Genomic DNA, 16,289 nt, shown 5'->3' with positions numbered 1-16,289 from the left:
CACCTCTCATGCTACCCCCCACAGACACAGATGAGGAATTAATTCCTTCCTCTCCCCAGCAGCCTTTTACATGCTTGATAGCGTTTATCACATCCCAAGTGATCCCGTGAGCTGCTGCAGCCTTGCCAGCCCTGCCTCTCTCCTTCCCCCTGTACAGCCTGGCAAGGCTGAGCAGCCCAGGAACAGAAGAGTTAAAAAAAAAATTAAATAAGAAAACTGAAACTGTTGGTGATTATGAATTTTGGCAAGCAGAAAAAAAATTGCAAATTCTTTAGTGTCATGAGGGTGCTTAAAATAAAAGAGCTGTAATGAGACGAGATCCTGTAGCATGTGTGAGCTGAATTGTGCTAGATTGGTTATTCTCATCCTGCATATGATTGCTGATGGCTTCTGCAAGGCGAGGGACGTGGGTTTGGAATGGTTTTCTTTCTGTTTAGTCTCTCTTCTCCCTCGCGCCCTCCCCCTGCTTCCCGGTGGTACAAAGGGTGCCTGGGAGCACGTCCCCTCCTGCAGAAGGGCTGGTGGCAACAGATGTGCCTTGATGACAGGGTGCAGGCACATCGCCCGCACGGTGCTTGGCTGATTCTGAATGTCACCCCCGGATTTCTCCTGTCAAATGGAGCTGAAGCAAAAGCTCAGGCACGGACCCCCTCTTGTTTCCCCACACACAGCCCCAAACATTTTGTGGATTGAGTGGGTGCTGACTGCGGAAACCAACAGTGGGTGTGAAGTTGTAATAATCCCATTTTATTAATTGCTGGTTTTGCCAAGGAAGAGTTTTTTCCTGATTGTCCACAATAGAATGAATGTTTTTAACTTCCCTACTTTCTCTAATTGTACAACCACCTTCTCTGCCCACAAAGAGGAGGATTAGGGCGCTGGCGATCCCTGGCAAGGGCAGCCTGGCCAGGGATGATGGGCAGAGGCGTTTGTCTCTCCTAGCTGACATCCTGTTTGGAGCTCGTGGCATAAACCCGAGGCATTCAGCTGGATCAGAAGCTGCTGAATTCACAGCTCGCTGCACATGATGGGTGCCCGTTGCCCGGGGTGGGTGTGATGCTGCCTGGCACGGGCAGGGCTGTGCTGGTGGTGGGGCTGTAGCTCAGGACAGATGCCCGCTGCTTGTCGCTCCAGGTTCGGATCAGGGGCAGTCGGTGGTCTCTCCTCACTCTAGCGCTCGCTCTGTCAGTCCTGCTCAGTGCTGTTTCAAAGGAATCATTCTCAACTTTGCTTCTCCTCTGTTTTCCCTGATTTTCTCACCCAGGGAGTGTCTCGGCAAATGTTAAGGCTGGCCAAGATCCCAAACAGTAGGTGTCTAGCAAAAATCAAAACAACGGGGAAAAAAAACAAAACTCCCCAGACCCAAAGAGCCAAGTTCAGTGGAACTACAGCTGCTCCCACTGGCTCCAGGCTGTTCTTCTGCCCAAGGGATGGCCCCACCAGGGAGGGAGGGAATGGGACACGACAGGGTGGATGCTCCTACTCAAGCAGGAGGCACAGATCTGGAGTCTGAGGCAGGCAGGGATGGGAGAAAACACCAGCTGAATTTCCTGGAAGTCAGTCCTGTGCGATGTTTCTGGCACTGCGTAGTGGTGGCTGATGGTGGGATGGGATCTGACCCCTCAGCAACACACACAAACAGCAGTAAACACCCTCTCTTGGCCCGTGCTGACTTTCCATGCTCATGGTGGTGCCTCTTGGTGTTCCCTCCCCCAGGTGGAGTTGCTGCTTCTCAGTGTCCCAAAGAAGACAGCAGGAGCTCGGGAGCTTCACATGAGACCACAGGAACTAAGCGGACCTATGATATGATGGAGGGGAGGATCAGCCGGGGCTTATCAGCCCGTGATACCTTATCTACCAGCATTGAAGGTGGGTCTGGATGAAACCTTTCACCTGTGTTATGTTAGTGACATGTGGAGACCTCGTCTACATGATGCATCTTCCTGTGCCAGTGTTCTGGCAGTGGTTTGCATCTGACAGCATCTGACCAGCATGGGAAAATAAGGGATGTAGAGTGACCTGTTTGCCTTGAGTGTCTGTCCTGACAGACCAGCTTCAGGAATACAAAAAAAGAAGCACATTTTTAAAAAAAAAAAAGGAAAAATAAATAATTTAGAAATTGTTGGTGTTTTGTCCCAGGCATCCTTGGGACACTGTCATGTATTAATTGTAAATGAACTCCTGTGTCACAGCCCCACTTTCCCTCTTGGATCTGTTCTAGGTCTCATGGGTCGAGCGATCCCTCCAGACCGACACAGTCCCCATAACCTAAAGGAGCAGCATCACATGCGGGGCTCGATTACACAAGGTAAAGCCTGCAAGCACAAGATGGGCACGGACAGGGGAGGCATCTCACATGCATGGCCCCTTGTTCTCCTTGTAGGGGTAGGACAGGAGGAAGCAAGGATGGACACATCAAGGTCCAGCTGTAGGTCTTTGCAGCCCCTGCTTTGTGCTCAGAGATATTTTCAGTCTTGCTCAGCTTCTACCAACCTAAATTCTGCCAAAGTCAGGGACAAAATTGTCAGTGATTCTCATGAAGCAGGTTGAAATAAGTGTGAAATGGGTCCAGAAAGTGCTGGTACCTGTGAGGTGGATCATTAGCAGTATAGCTGCCCTGTGGGCTCAGCTGGGTACCAGTCCCTGAGTTCCACTTGTTAACTTGAGACCCCCTTGAAGTGAGCATCTGCACGGGGACTGGGAGTCCGGTGTCTGCCTAGGGAATCACCCTCTGCATCCATCATCTACTTGGGGGTTGCAGGAATACCTCGGTCCTATGTGGAGGCCCATGAGGACTACCTCAGAAGAGAAGCCAAACAGCTCAAGAGGGAAAACACTCCACCAAGGGACTTATCTGATGCCTACAAGGTCAGATCTCACGAGGGCCTTACTCCTCTGAAAATGAAATCAGCCCATGAAGACCTGGTAGCCACGGTGAAAGAAGCAGGAAGATCAATCCATGAGATTCCCCGGGAGGAGCTGAGGCGGACACCAGACATCTCTCTGACGAGACCTCTGAAGGAAGGTTCCATCACGCAGGTGAGTATGGAGTGAGCAGTGGATGAGGTCAGTCCTGCTCAGACTGCTGTCCTTGCACAGATCCTGGGAGCCATTCCCAAGGTAAAAGGAGAGCAGAGACAGCTTTGGGTTGCATCATTGGTAAGAATGGACTCTCTGCTTGGGTACAGGTTGTCCTGCCCCATCCTTTGAAGGGATCCCTTCCAATCCAGACCATCCTATAATCCTTCCTAGCAGATAAATACAAAACCCAGGGAACCCCTGGCACCTTAAGAAAGCAGTGATCCATCCAGATGTGTAAACAAAAGAGGATGCATTTCTCTCTTTTTCAAAGACAGAGTCAACTTGGTGCCCTCAGCACTGTGACTCTGGGTGCACATAAACTTGGTCTCCTCCCTTCACGGGCAAGTGGCAACCCAGCAGGGCCAGTAGTTAGGATGAAACATGGCATGCTATCTCCTGTTGGTCTCCAAATATTTGCAGGGTTCCCATGGCACCTTGTAGTCCTATCCCATTTCACGGTGTGTGTAGGAGAGAGGCGTGATGGGCACAGCCAGCCTTCAGCAGTGACTCATCATCATCTTGTTGGAGCACAGCAAGACGTGCAGGATGGGCCCTGCACCCTGCCCTGTGCCGAGTGGTTATCTCTGCTTTGGCAATGGCTGTTGGCCATTTGACTGAGGAAACTTTGTGTACTGACCCGCTGAATGAGGCATCCTGAGTCCTGCTGAGACTCTGTGGGATGCAGTCACTGGGCTCCTTCTGTTCGACAGCCCTTTGATGTCCCCTGTGCCTCCTGTCCCCAGGGTACCCCGCTGAAGTATGACAGCGGCTCTTCCTCCTCGAGTACCAAAAAGCACGATGTGCGGTCCATCATCGGCAGTCCCGGCAGGACTTTTCACTCTGTGCATTCTCTGGATGTCATCCAAGACCCGAGGAATCTGGAAAGAGCTTACGAAGAGAGCCTGAAAAACAGGCCAAGCCCTGTGACAAACTCGGGTGGCTCCATTGCCAGAGGGGCTCCTGTGATTGTACCCGAGCCGGGCAAGCCCCACCAAAGTGCCCTCGGCTATGAGGACCACCAGGCAGGCCACAGCACGGCCTTCAGCAGCCACTTGCACAGAGGGTCTCCAGTCTCCACACGGGAGTCCACACCACGGCAGCACGAAGGTACTTGGCAAACCTTTTATTTGATGGTAAGATTTCTGACAACCGAGCAGGTGAGGTGCGCGGGAGGCGGCTGCTGACCCCACCTGCCCGAGCAGTTCCCAGCAGGTGCCTGTTGAACCCGTTCTTCCCAGCACCCCACGCCCACGGCTGACTCACGGCGCTGGGGTGGCTGCCAGGGACAGCTGGGGCTCAGCGCCCTTCCTGGGGGTGCTCACACTGTTGAAGTGAGGGCGCTTCACCTGCACAAGGGTAACCAAAGGGAGACTTGGGCCGTGGCTGGTGAAGCCATTGGTGTTTCAAAAGTGTCTTCCCTGTCCCAGCAGTGGCCCATAGCACTCTTTTTTCCATAGGCGGACAGGAAAGCAGTGCTTGGGAGGCTGGGTGGGAGATGTTCACACTTCTCACTAACACGGGCAGTGACCTCCTTGTGCTGAAGAGTGTGGCAGCAAGGCTGCACCACCAGCTGCTTGTGCAGGCCAGGGTGCATGCACAGATTGCCCAGCATGGATGTGCTGGGGTGGAGGGACGATTTGGGAAAGGCCTCTCTCCCAAGGGGCAATTGGGATTTGGCCCATCTCGACCTTGGTGGTGTAACAGGTCATGGCAGTGCAGGGAGGAGGGAAAGGTCCCTCAAGTTCAGGGTAGCTAGAATTGTCCCTGTGGGACATGCTTGGCTGCAGGCATCCCTCGGGGACATGGCTTGGCCGCAGTGCTCAGTCTCTGACTCATTTCCTTCTGCTCTCTGCAGGGAGCATCACTGCTGGGAAGCCAGTGTCCCAGGACAGAAAGATCACCCCCACATCGAGAGAGCTCACCAACTCCAAGTCTCCGCACGCCCCCGTGCCTGACCACCACCACCCCATCTCCCCATACGAGCACCTGCTCCGCGGCGTCAGCGGGGTGGATCTGTACCGAGGACACATCCCACTGCCTTTTGACCCCGCTGCCATCCCGAGGGGAATCCAACTGGAAGCAGGTACCTCGGCTGGGGGCACAGTCTGTTATTTTCCTTGTTATGCTCCAAAAGCCTGAGGCCTCTGAGGCTTCACATCTGCATCCTTTTCTCTCCCAGCTGCTGCTTACTACCTGCCAAGGCATCTGGCTCCGAGCCCCACGTACCCACACCTGTACCCCCCGTACCTCATCCGGGGCTACCCGGACACGGCGGCCATGGAGAACCGCCAGACCATCATCAACGACTACATCACGTCGCAGCAGATGCACCACAACGCCGCAGCCACGGCCATGGCGCAGCGGGCGGACATGCTGCGCGGGCTGTCACCCCGGGAGCCCTCCCTCGCCCTCAACTATGCAGCAGGTCCTCCCAGCACAGCACTGTCCAGGGGTTTGGGAGCAGTATGGGAGGAGGAGGCTGGGTCAGGCTGGCACTGCCAGCTCCAGCATGGCCAAGGTGCAGCAGCTCGATGTTGTCCTGACAGCCCTCTCGCTTCTCTCTCTCCAGGCATCATCGACCTGTCCCAAGTGCCACACCTGCCCGTCCTCGTGCCCCCTACCCCTGGCACCTCTGCCACCACCATGGACCGCATCACCTACATCCCTGGACCCCCCCAGACCTTCGGCAGCCGGCACAGCAGCTCCCCTTTGTCCCCAGGTAATGCTGCAGGTTGCTTTTCCAATGGGAAAATGGTTGAGCGGGACGCTCGTAACCAATCCAAGGCCATGGGCTCAGCATGCCAGGGCAGACGGGGAGACTCCAAATTAATTCTCACTCAGGGACCAGTTCACTGACTCCCTCTCTTCCTGCTTGTTGAGGGCTTCCTTGCTTTTTCCCCCTTCTGCCCCAAAGCAAACAGCGCTGTGGAAGGTCATAACTTGGAGACGGCGCCAGGACAGCTATTCCATGATTTGTCTGGGTTTTTGTCGCGCTGGTTGCCCTCGTCTGTCCTGCTCCAGGTGACCTTGGATGGAGCCATTCCTTATCTGCTCTGCAGACACAGCAATGTGAAGAGCAGGCAGCATTCCCAGGGGGAATTGCTATGTCTGCAGCCCTCTCACTGCCTTTCTCACTGGGTTTCAGGAGGGCCCACGCACATGACCAAACAGTCAGGATCATCGGTGTCCGAACGGGAACGGGAGCGGGAGAGGGAACGAGAGAGGGAGCGTGAAAAATCCATCCTAGCCTCCACCACGGTGGAGCACGCGCCCATCTGGAGACCAGGTAGGCTGGGGAGGAGTCCAGCACCGCACTTTGGGGCCAGTGCTGGGTGGAGGTAAGGTTAGGGCTGTTGGGCAGAGAGCTAAAGAGGCCTTTCCTTGTGCTCTCCCCAGGTACAGAGCAGTCCAGCAGCCGTTCGTCCTCCCACTCCCACAGCCACCAGCACTCTCCCGTCTCACCCCGCACCCACGAGACCATCCAGCAGCGCCCCAGCGTGCTCCACAACACGAGCATGAAGATCATCTCCTCGGAGACCCCCACCCCTTCTGTCCTACGGTACGTTCCCCCCACCATGGTTTCCAGTGCCTGCCTGGATGCCTGCACCGTAACTTAATTAATGAGCACCTCCGAGAGGAAGGAGTGAGAGTTGTTTTCCCTTCATTCTCAGTGGGAACAGGATTTGGATTTCAAGGGAAGTTGTGATGGGGAGAGGCACATTTTGGCGCCTCAATTCTTTGCTTTTCGTGGTGGCTTTTCCTGCTACCAGGAAATAACGTAGAATTGCACCTGTGCCCAAGTACAGGTACTGCTCCTCTTGCTGAAGATTGCCTGGTGGTGGAATTACCAAGGTCTCTGGGACCTGTCCATGGGTTTTATGTTCTCCAGTCAATGCATTCAGGCCCAATATCCTGTGGCCAGTTACTGTGGTGGAGGCTCTATCCAAGCCCTCCTCCCTGGCCCTGCATGGGCCAACCCTGCACTCAGGAGGCCTGGAAGGAGCTCAGCCAGGGCAAGGCTGAACGCTCAGGCTCTGGTTAACAGCATTTCTCCATGTGCTTCTCTCATCTTGGCCTTGTCTTCATTTCCTTCCAGATCCTCCTCCACCACTACCACGTCACCGATCCGCTCTGCCGCCTTCCCCTCGGCCTCCACCCTGCGCTCCTCCCTCAGCGCGGCCGATGGCTACGCGGCCCCGCTGGACCCGGCCATCCTGCAGAAAGAGGCCTCGAGGGTGCGGGAAGCCAAGACAGAACGAGCCCAGACTGACAACAACGTCTACACCTCAAAGCTGCCCAGTGGGGCCAACCTCGAACAGTCGCCTTCCCCCATCAAAGCCATGGAGTCGAGACCTTTGCCCGCCTCCGGACCTGCGTCTTCTCATCACTATGGCAGAGGACAGGGGAAAAGCCAGCAGCACCACCACCCTCTGGACCAGCAGCACGCAGCCTCAGGCTCCGAGCAGCACAGTAGAGAAAAGAGTCAAAGTAAACGCTTTTCCATGCAGGATCAGGAGCTCCGAGCTCTCGGTAAGACCACCACGACAGCAGCCAACTTCATAGATGGGATTATCGTGCGCCAAATGTCTTGTGATAAGGGGCAGCGAGAAAGAGGCTCGCTGAGTAATGACTCCAGTAGTGAGGGTCACAAATTGGAGGGCAGAGGTGAGAGAGCTGTGGCCTGACACCCATTTTATTTCATTATTTTTTATTTTTAGTTGCACATTCTGGATATTGGCTCCATCACCTCCCCAAGCGTGCTTGTCCCTCTGCTTCCTGGTCGTTGTGTTATTCCAGACTTTATTTTTGTGTTTTAAGGATCTTCCCTTCTCCCACCCTCTTTTAGTTTTTCCCGTTGCCAAGTCCTGTTTTGCAAATGTTGTCCAGTTCCTGGTATTGCTTTTTACAGACAATAGCTGTTTGCTAATTTCGATTTCCCCATCCTTAGAAGTTCCCAGGCAGTCTGTAAGGAGCAGTTGTGGGTAATAAATCAAATGAGCAAAGCGGAGAACTGGGACTGTGAGCGTGACAAGGCTGCTGGCCATCAGACAAACACCTCCCTGCTCGTGAGCTGCAGGGTCTCAGAGGACTTTGTGGGTCTCAGCTTGGATGGGGTCCCTGTGCTCAGGGTGACCTCACTCAGGGTCCCAGTGCTGGATGCTGCCCAAGGTGGGCACCATGGACATGGCTGTCCTGGGATCACTCGGCCCAGCCGTGCTCAGCAGCTGTTTCCAGAGCAGACCACAAGAACCACCTAATTGGAATCTTGTGTAAGACACAAAAGCACTGGGATTAGTTACTCCAATGGAAAGTGCAGGGAGGGGGATGGATTTCAAGGTCTAGATCAGTCTTGATGGGACCAACCTTCACCCAGAGCATTCATCCAGGCTCCTACCAGCATGCAGAAGCAACAAGCAGCCTCTGGGGATTTGGTGGGACCCCATCTTCAAGTTGCAGCATCTGCCTTGGCCATCAGCACTGCAAGTTTCTGCCCCACTCCCCTTCCCATAACCCAAGGATGGGACTTGGTGGACTTGCCAGTGGTAGGTTCGTGGTTGGACTCAATGAGCTTAGAGGTCTTTCTGGCCTAAATGGTTCTATGAGTCTATGAAAGGCATTAAAATGCCGAGAACAGTCAAATTTTGCCCCTGCGGTGTGTGAGTCCAGTGTCTCTGGAGTGGCATCTGGGCTCTTCAGGGCCTCACATCCAGTTTTCAAGTCCCTGGTCCTGGCCATGCTGGGCTTTGGGCTTTGCTTTGTAATGCACTTGGAGACCTCTTGTGCAGCCACCTCCACTTTCTCTGGGCATCACTGTCCAGGCATAGTGCGGGTTTCAGTGGGTGGAGAAAATAGGGGAACAAGTTGTGAACCTGCAGAGATTGCACTTGGTCCCTGGCTCTCATGCTGGCACTGAGAGCTGCTGAGTGTCCAGCTCTGCAGGAATAAGACATCACCTCTTCACAGCAGCCACCACCACAGCTGGACGTCGGAGGTGGCCCTGCAGTGTGACCTGCCGGGTCTTCCTTCATCTCTTTTTCCCCCCACTTCGCTGAACATGTGACTGTCCCACAAGCGATGGTGCAGCAGTGCCAGGGAAAAGCCAAGTGAGCCCCTGGTTTTAACTCCCTTCCATTTCCTCAGGCTATCATGGAGGCTACAGCCCCGAGCGGATGGAAGCAGTGAGTCCCGTGAGCTCGCCCAGCCTGTCCCATGAGAAAGGGGCCAAGCTGCTGCAGGACACAGAGAAGGGGCATGGGGAGCATGACCTGAGGCAGAAGCAGCAAGGTGAGAACAGGAGCTGGCGCAGGAGAGCCCAAGCTGACCATGCTCCAGTGTTGGGATGGCATTCAAGGAAGGGGACACAGATGTCATCTCATTCCTGCTCTCTTCTTGGTGCCCCCCAGGCTCGCTGAAGGCCTCGGCTCCCGAAGCCGCCCACCTGCAGCACCTGCGGCAGCCCGACGGCCCCCAGTGCCAGCCCCTGCAGTCCAGCCAGAGCATCAAGGGCATGAACCAGCGGGTGGTCACGCTGGCCCAGCACATCAGTGTAACTAACCAACCTCATTCACCCCCCTCACCCTCCTGCTGGGGCTCCAGGGAGGAAGGAAGAGCTCAGTGAAACATGTCTGGTGGGGATGGGCTGGGAGTGATGCTGGAGACCTCAATTCCTGTAGTTGGGGGCTGAAGAGCAGGGGGCATCAGGGGTGTTCAGCCCGGGTTTTGTGTCCCCAAGAAGCCCGTCATGAGAGCTGTTGCAGACAAGAGGCAGAAGTTCCATCTGCAGGGTCAAACCAGCCTGTTTCCCTCCTGCTCACCCTCTTAGTTGGGCCCAGCAGGACAAAGGTGAAAACCAGCTCCATTTCTGACTCAGGTTTCTTCCCCAGGAGGTCATCACGCAGGACTACACACGCCATCACCCGCAGCAGCTCAACTCCCACATCCAGGCCCCGGTGTATTCGTTCCCCGGGGCAGCGTGCCCGGTGCTGGACCTGCGCCGCACCCCCAGCGAGGCCTACCTGCAGCAGCAGGAGCACACGGCGGCCTCGCGCATCTCCCCGCAGAACGAAGGGGGCAAAAGGTGAGCTCAGAGGCCAACCCAAGCTGGCACAGATGGGCTTGTGCCAGTCTGAGCTCAGATGGGCCCAGGTGGCTCAGGGGAAGTCAGGCGGGTGCCCTTGGCTACCTGGCACCGCGGTGAGGTGGTGTACAGGGCAGGCATTGCTCTCCTCAGCTTGGTGCTGGGTGTATTCCCTGCTTACACAGCCCAACTCCTTTCTGATCTGGGCATCTTTCCCCTGGGGTGGTGCCTCTTGCCATCGCTGTTGTCCTAGAGATGCTCTTTAGACCCTCTTAGAGTCCATGCATAATTCTCTTCCCAATCCGGCCGGCGTCACAGGATAGTTTAGGTGGGAAGGGATCTCTCAAGATCATCCAGCCCAGCACTGTCCTCTTGAGCAGGTTGTCCTGGGGCATGGCCAGTTGGGTTCAGAATATCTCCACTGATGGAGACAACACCTTTCTGGCCAGTCTGTCCGAGCATTTCAGCACTCTGACAGGAAAAATGGTCTTCTTGTGTTGGGATGGAATTTCACATGTTTTGTTTGTGTGCATGTTGCCTCTTGTCCTCTCACTGTTCTCAGTCCCTGACCAGAGATGATTCCAAAAAACCTGAAGCAACATGTTTTCCATTGGTTCAAAGTTAATTTTATCTACATCTTTCTCAGTGAATAAGAAGTTTACTAGACACACGTGCCCTGACAACTAGAATTGTTCATTTTAGGCACCACCTGTATTTGTTTTAAAGTCACTTTCAAATCCCCGTGCTGCTACAAGGCAGGTCTGATTACTGTTGTATGGAATTTAAAAATGGGTCTGTCTTTCCACCCAAACACCCACCCAGATGTATCCAGGAATGAGTGGTGCCTTGTCAGTAAATGGGATTATTTGTCCCAGCTCTGCCTGATCCTGGAGTTGGCTTTATAACATGAAGGAAAAGAGCCCAGCCCTGACCACCCAGTGATGAAAAAAACTGGGGAAAAAAAGAGAAACCACAGAAAGAACAAAGACGTAAATTCCCAGAACTCGCCGTGAGGAATTCCTCGCAGACTCGAGCCTGGCTGTCTTCCAGGCTCTGGCCACGGGCAGGCATCAGGGGCCAGTATTGATCCTCTCTAAGCTGCCCCAGCTCCAGGCCCCCTCCTGCAACCACCCAGCTCCTGTGTGGCCCTGACAAGGAGGATGGGAGGTGGCGGGTTCTGCCTCCGCTGTGTTCACAAATACTGAGAATCAAATGCAGTGTCCCCAAAAGGTTAATGTCACAGCTCTCCACAGGGGTCCATGTGTCCCTGCCACCAGCAGGTCCCTCCTGGGCTGCTCTGTTTGGGGTGTCTCAGCTGTCCCCACTGTCAGGGGATCAGGCCCAGGGCTCAGCTCAGCCCAGCTCTGCCTGCCCAAACCACCCTCTCAAAGCACCAGGAGTCCTTCTCCCCTCCCAACCCCGAGCTGCTGCACAGGGCCAGGGGCTGTCGCAGTGAAACGACGGCCTGTCCCCATTGCTGCCCAGGTCCCCGGAGCAGGGCAAGGCGGCGGCCGGGGGGCCGGACAGCTGTATCGAGCCGGTGTCTCCACCAGACGGCGTGGGAGAAGCGGAACACGCCAAGAGCGCCCCGTACCCCGTCCTGTTCCGCGAGGGAGAGCCCATGGACCAGAGGTAGGGCCCTGGAGCGGGCGCTGGGGCTACCTGGGGATGGGGATGTCCCGTCCAGCCCTGGCCCGGGCTGCTTTCCTTGCTGCCCCAAGCAGTGTCCCCTCCCAGGGTGCTGTACTTGTAGCAGCTTTTCAATACCGTGGGGTATGTTTATCTCATTGGGATAGGGAGACAGGTTGGAGGTGCTGAGTATCCCAGGAGCTCCCAGCCTGATTCTGAGCACTGAGGGAAGAGGCTCTTTAGGTATAGTGGAGTTTCAGAGGTTTCCAATGGTCTTCTGCTCTGCAGGATGGGGTCCAAGTCCCCAGGAAACAACACTCAGCGTCCAGCTTTCTTCAGCAAGCTGACTGAGAGCAACTCTGCCATGGTGAAGTCCAAGAAACAGGAGATCATCAAGAAGCTCAGCACGACCAACAAAAACGAGACAGAATACAGTAAGAACCTGTGGGGAGGCGAATGCAAGGCACCGGGGGAGGAAAAGCCTCAAGGACACATGAAGCAAAGGAGATTTGGGAATGGGTGCTGCTGTGTTAAAGGGCTGGGAGCTCCCAGCCAGCTCTGTCTGCGCCGAAGTCCGACTCGATGGTCCTCGTGGGTCCCTTCCAACTCAGAATAGTCTGGGATTCTATGAAATACAAGGTCCAAATGTTTCCTAGAATGCTCTGCACTGGTGCCAGCAGTGACTGTGTGCATCTGGGGAGGCAGTGGGAGACTTCCCACCCCAGTCTCCATGCTCTGAGGCTGTCAATCCCACCCACACCAGATAACCTAAGTAGGAAGGAAATAATGAGCTGAGCATGGAGGAGACTTAAGAGCAATTGATATTTTAATGACTGGCCAGCCAAGCTGAATCCTTCCTCCTTGAGATGCATCTCTCCCCAACCTTACTTTAAAGCCCTACATCAATATTGGTGCAGCTCTGTAAAACTAACCAGGCTGGCTCAGATTAGAAATTCAGCCCGTTCATTCATTAACCGCTAATAGAGTAGATAGGATCATAATTTAATTTAGCCCAGCATTATACAGTCAATACTAATTCAATTTGAATCCATCTTACAACAGCTGCATCGGATAAGAGGGACCGAGCTGTCTCGTCTCCTGGATGATGTTACCATGAGCCAACAGTATTGTTATGCCCCTTTGGGGACATGTAGCTGAACCCCCTGACCTTCCACACTTTCCCTTATCAAGAAAAAATATATAGAAATTGGATACACCTCTTATTTGATGAGAATTTCTGTTATTCTAAGGAAAGCAATATCCAAGTCAAACAGCTCAGCTAAGAGGGAAAATATTGATTTAACATTTTTTCTCCTCCTCCTCACCCTCTCCACTGCCCAGACCTGCTCCATGCATAGGGGGCACTGAGCCTTTGAAAATCCCATAGGCATGAGAGAGGATTTGGCTTCATGGAGCTTGTAATCCCAAGGGCAGGAGGGAGGAAGGGAGGGAGGCCAGCACTGAGCACAAAGACATTGCCCTGGCTTTCTGGGCTCTGTTATTTTGCCCTTTCCCACCTGGTGAAGGTGCCTGCTGTGGATCTCCCAGAGGCACTGGGAGTTATCCCTGGTCCCAGCCAGCACCCACAGACCCACGCCTGTGCCTGGGGGAGCTGGGCTGCTGTTGGGAGTGCCATGACAGAGAGATGGGAATCTTGTCGTGGCTGCCATGGCAGGTCCTCCCTGCCACTAACCTGCATGTGCTCTCTCCATACTGAAGAGCTTCTTTGTTTTTCTCCAGATGTGGGGCAGCCTGGGACAGAGATTTTCAACATGCCAGCGATTACTGGAGCAGGTAACTCCCCACATACCTGTACCTCGTTCCCCACAGGGCTTACAGCTATGGCGAGCAGGAGGCTCGGTAGATTTAAGCATCTCCTATTTTTGTTTTCCCTTAAGACCAAGTGTAACAGGTGCTGGGAGGCAGAGGCCTCAGGACACACCGTAACTCTCTGCTGCTGGGTTGGAGACAGGGCAGTGTAATTCCTTGGAAAGCCTGGCAGAGTTTGAGGAGAGGTTAAAGGTCAAGCAAGGGTTGGCCATCTGATGCCATCAGAGGGTTAAACCATCTTAGCAAGGTGGACCTCACACCTGGAGAGAGCACCCTGCTCTTGATGGGACCTTATGGTCACCTGTGGGTGGGTGGGAGGGCAGTGGCAAAGGGGAACATGAGGGTGGGCAGTGGGGTCTGTGTCACCACGGGCTGGGCAGGATGCAGGAGCCAGCTGCAAAAGCAAACTGGGGCAAGAGCAGCACTCTGTGTTGGGCAGAGTGGTGATGCTGAGGACTGGAAGGGAGATGAGGGGTGCTGGGGCAGGAGGAGGTGTTTCCTTGGGAGCTGGAGGAGTGCTCAGGCCCACGACCAGCCCAAGGGGGAATGACAGTGGGAAGCTGTCACGCTGTTGCCACCTGCGACATGTCCGGGTGGGCTCACAAATGAATGCAGTGAATCCCCACTGAGGAATACTAATTGGTACTTAATTAATTAAGGATTAATGCTCTCCTGCAGCAGGAATGCCTTCAGGTTGTCAGTTTTAAGTAGGAGAACAGCAGTTTTCCCACAGCCAAGGGCAGGAGGTGCTGTGGGCAGGGGTTTGGTGCGGAGGGAGGGCCAGTGGTGTAGGACTGCTCACCAGTGGAAATGAGTTTGGGAGGAGTGAGCTGGCATCAGCTGCTGGGGTGAGCAGGTGCAGCCAGGTGGGACCCAAGATTTGAGGGTCAGTTTCGGCTAGAGGGGATCAGGAAAGACCCTGCCTGTGTACAGCAAGACCAGTGTTCAAAGCAGGTTTACAGGAACCTGGGATCTGTCCCTTTCCAAGCAGAGGGGCAGTGATCCCAGAACAAACACCCCAGGATGGGGTCAGCGGGGGGGGCCTGGCAGTTTTGTGTCTGTATTTTGCCCTTGCTTGTTCCCTGTAACTGCCACCCCGGGAATGACGGTGGCGTGGCTGAGCCTCTGGTCCCTGTGCGGTGCTGCTCCATAACTGCATGGCTTGAGACTCACAACCACGCGGACACTTCGCCTCTGCATCCTGTCCCACTCAGCCCGGGGGGCCCTGGTCCCCGTGGGAACCCGGCCTGGGGGGAAGGGGGGCTGGGGCAGTGGGCAGGGGGCTTGCAGAGAGCACGAGGAGGGACAACAGGACACTCCCCTCTCCCCGTGTAGCCCGACCCACGCAGGCAGCTCTGGCGGCTGCTTGCATCCTCTCACCCCAGAGCCAAATCCAGGCACTTCTTTCTCATCAGGTGTTTTTGTGGGGTACTCCTCCTTCCTTCCCTGACTTCCTTAATGGGAAACTGCCCCGGCCTCCAAATTCCTGGCGCACTGACCATTGCTACGTGTGCATATGGACCCCAATGACCCCACATCCAATGACTCTCCTCCTGCCCCCATGCCGACCCTGGCCGGGTTGGGAGCGCAGCCCCTGCTCCTTGGAGATGCTCCCTGGGGCTCTGCGACAAACCCTTATCCCTGGCCCTGGGAAACCCTCCCAAAACCCAGACCCCAGAGTGAGCCCCATCCGTCCCACCGCCAGCCCCCGCCGAGCCCTGGGGCGGGATGGAGCGGGAGGAGGAGGAGGACGGGTGCATCACAGCGCTTTAAAGAACAAGATGACAAAGTTTGTTGCTTTGCGAGAATGTGCTGACTGTTTGTTTCTTCCCTTCTCCCTTGTCTCCTTTCTCCCCCTTTCCCCGTCCCCCCCATCTTTCTTCTCATTTGGCTCCCCCCCATCTCCCGTCCCCTCTCTCCTCCCTCTCCCGTATCTCCCAGGGCTAATCAGTTGTAGGAGCCAGTCGGTCCAAGAGAATTCCAGTACCAACATGGGGTTGGAGGCAATAATTAGGAAAGCCCTAATGGGTAAATATGACGAGCAGTGGGAAGAGCGCTCACCTCTCAGTGCCAATGCTTTTAACTCTCTGAATGCCAGTGCAAGCCTGCCCGCTGCTATGCCCATAACTCCTGCTGATGGACGAAACGAGGACGTGCGCTCCTTGCCAGGTCTGCAGCCCTCTCCACCTTCACTCTCTCTGTGTTATTAATTCTCAGCCTTTTTATCTCGCCATTTACCAGGGGATTTATTCCTCCCCTCCCCGTTTTTGTTCATTTTGGTTTTCTTTTTCTCCCCTCCCTCCCCCAGCTTTGAGCTTTGTGGATCCGCTGATTAATCCTGTTTGATGTTAATTTAATAGTCTCCAAAGGTGCTGTTGCTTTCTCTAAACCACTGACTTGCTCCTTTCTCCTTTCCCTGTTTGTTGGTTTTTAATATCTCCTTTTCCTGTATTTTTTTTTACACAATGGAAAGGTTTATGGGGGTGGAAAACCCCCCCACCCAAAAAATCAAGGGCATAAACTTAAATAGCCAGCCCCAACTGTCTGTAAACCCCCAGTGGGATCGCTGCTCCCAAAACAGGGGAAGGTGCTGAGAAGGGCTGGTGTGGAGGACACAGGGCAGGGTGGCATTTCCCTCCCCACTCCAGTCTCTGGGGGTGTCGGGGCAGAA

General features: G+C 54.8%; 1 protein-coding gene across 13 annotated transcripts in view; it reads left to right on the top strand.

Moving 5' to 3' along the window:
* The window catches only part of NCOR2 (nuclear receptor corepressor 2), a 157,320-nt gene that overhangs the window by 137,198 nt on the left and 3,833 nt on the right, over window positions 1–16,289 (top strand). For 9 of the 13 annotated variants that reach the window (XM_042035096.1, XM_042035095.1, XM_042035093.1 and 6 more), the window contains 17 exons: window positions 1,717–1,869; window positions 2,222–2,308; window positions 2,762–3,039; window positions 3,825–4,188; window positions 4,937–5,164; window positions 5,261–5,506; window positions 5,651–5,800; window positions 6,227–6,367; window positions 6,478–6,640; window positions 7,178–7,611; window positions 9,223–9,366; window positions 9,486–9,628; window positions 9,966–10,159; window positions 11,645–11,791; window positions 12,077–12,222; window positions 13,529–13,582; window positions 15,560–15,787. In XM_042035096.1, the coding sequence (XP_041891030.1) occupies window positions 1,717–1,869; window positions 2,222–2,308; window positions 2,762–3,039; window positions 3,825–4,188; window positions 4,937–5,164; window positions 5,261–5,506; window positions 5,651–5,800; window positions 6,227–6,367; window positions 6,478–6,640; window positions 7,178–7,611; window positions 9,223–9,366; window positions 9,486–9,628; window positions 9,966–10,159; window positions 11,645–11,791; window positions 12,077–12,222; window positions 13,529–13,582; window positions 15,560–15,787 (3,300 nt within the window). The remainder of the gene's footprint in view (window positions 1–1,716; window positions 1,870–2,221; window positions 2,309–2,761; window positions 3,040–3,824; window positions 4,189–4,936; window positions 5,165–5,260; window positions 5,507–5,650; window positions 5,801–6,226; window positions 6,368–6,477; window positions 6,641–7,177; window positions 7,612–9,222; window positions 9,367–9,485; window positions 9,629–9,965; window positions 10,160–11,644; window positions 11,792–12,076; window positions 12,223–13,528; window positions 13,583–15,559; window positions 15,788–16,289) is intronic. The other 4 variants (XM_042035103.1, XM_042035102.1, XM_042035098.1 and 1 more) reach the window with 2 other exon arrangements.

The sequence above is a fragment of the Corvus kubaryi genome, unplaced genomic scaffold (assembly GCF_017639235.1).
Source record: "Corvus kubaryi isolate FWS band 111438036 unplaced genomic scaffold, C.kubaryi_AGA036_p1.0 37382, whole genome shotgun sequence".
Taxonomy (NCBI): Eukaryota; Metazoa; Chordata; class Aves; order Passeriformes; family Corvidae; genus Corvus; species Corvus kubaryi.
This window is presented reverse-complemented; position numbering and strand designations above follow the sequence as displayed.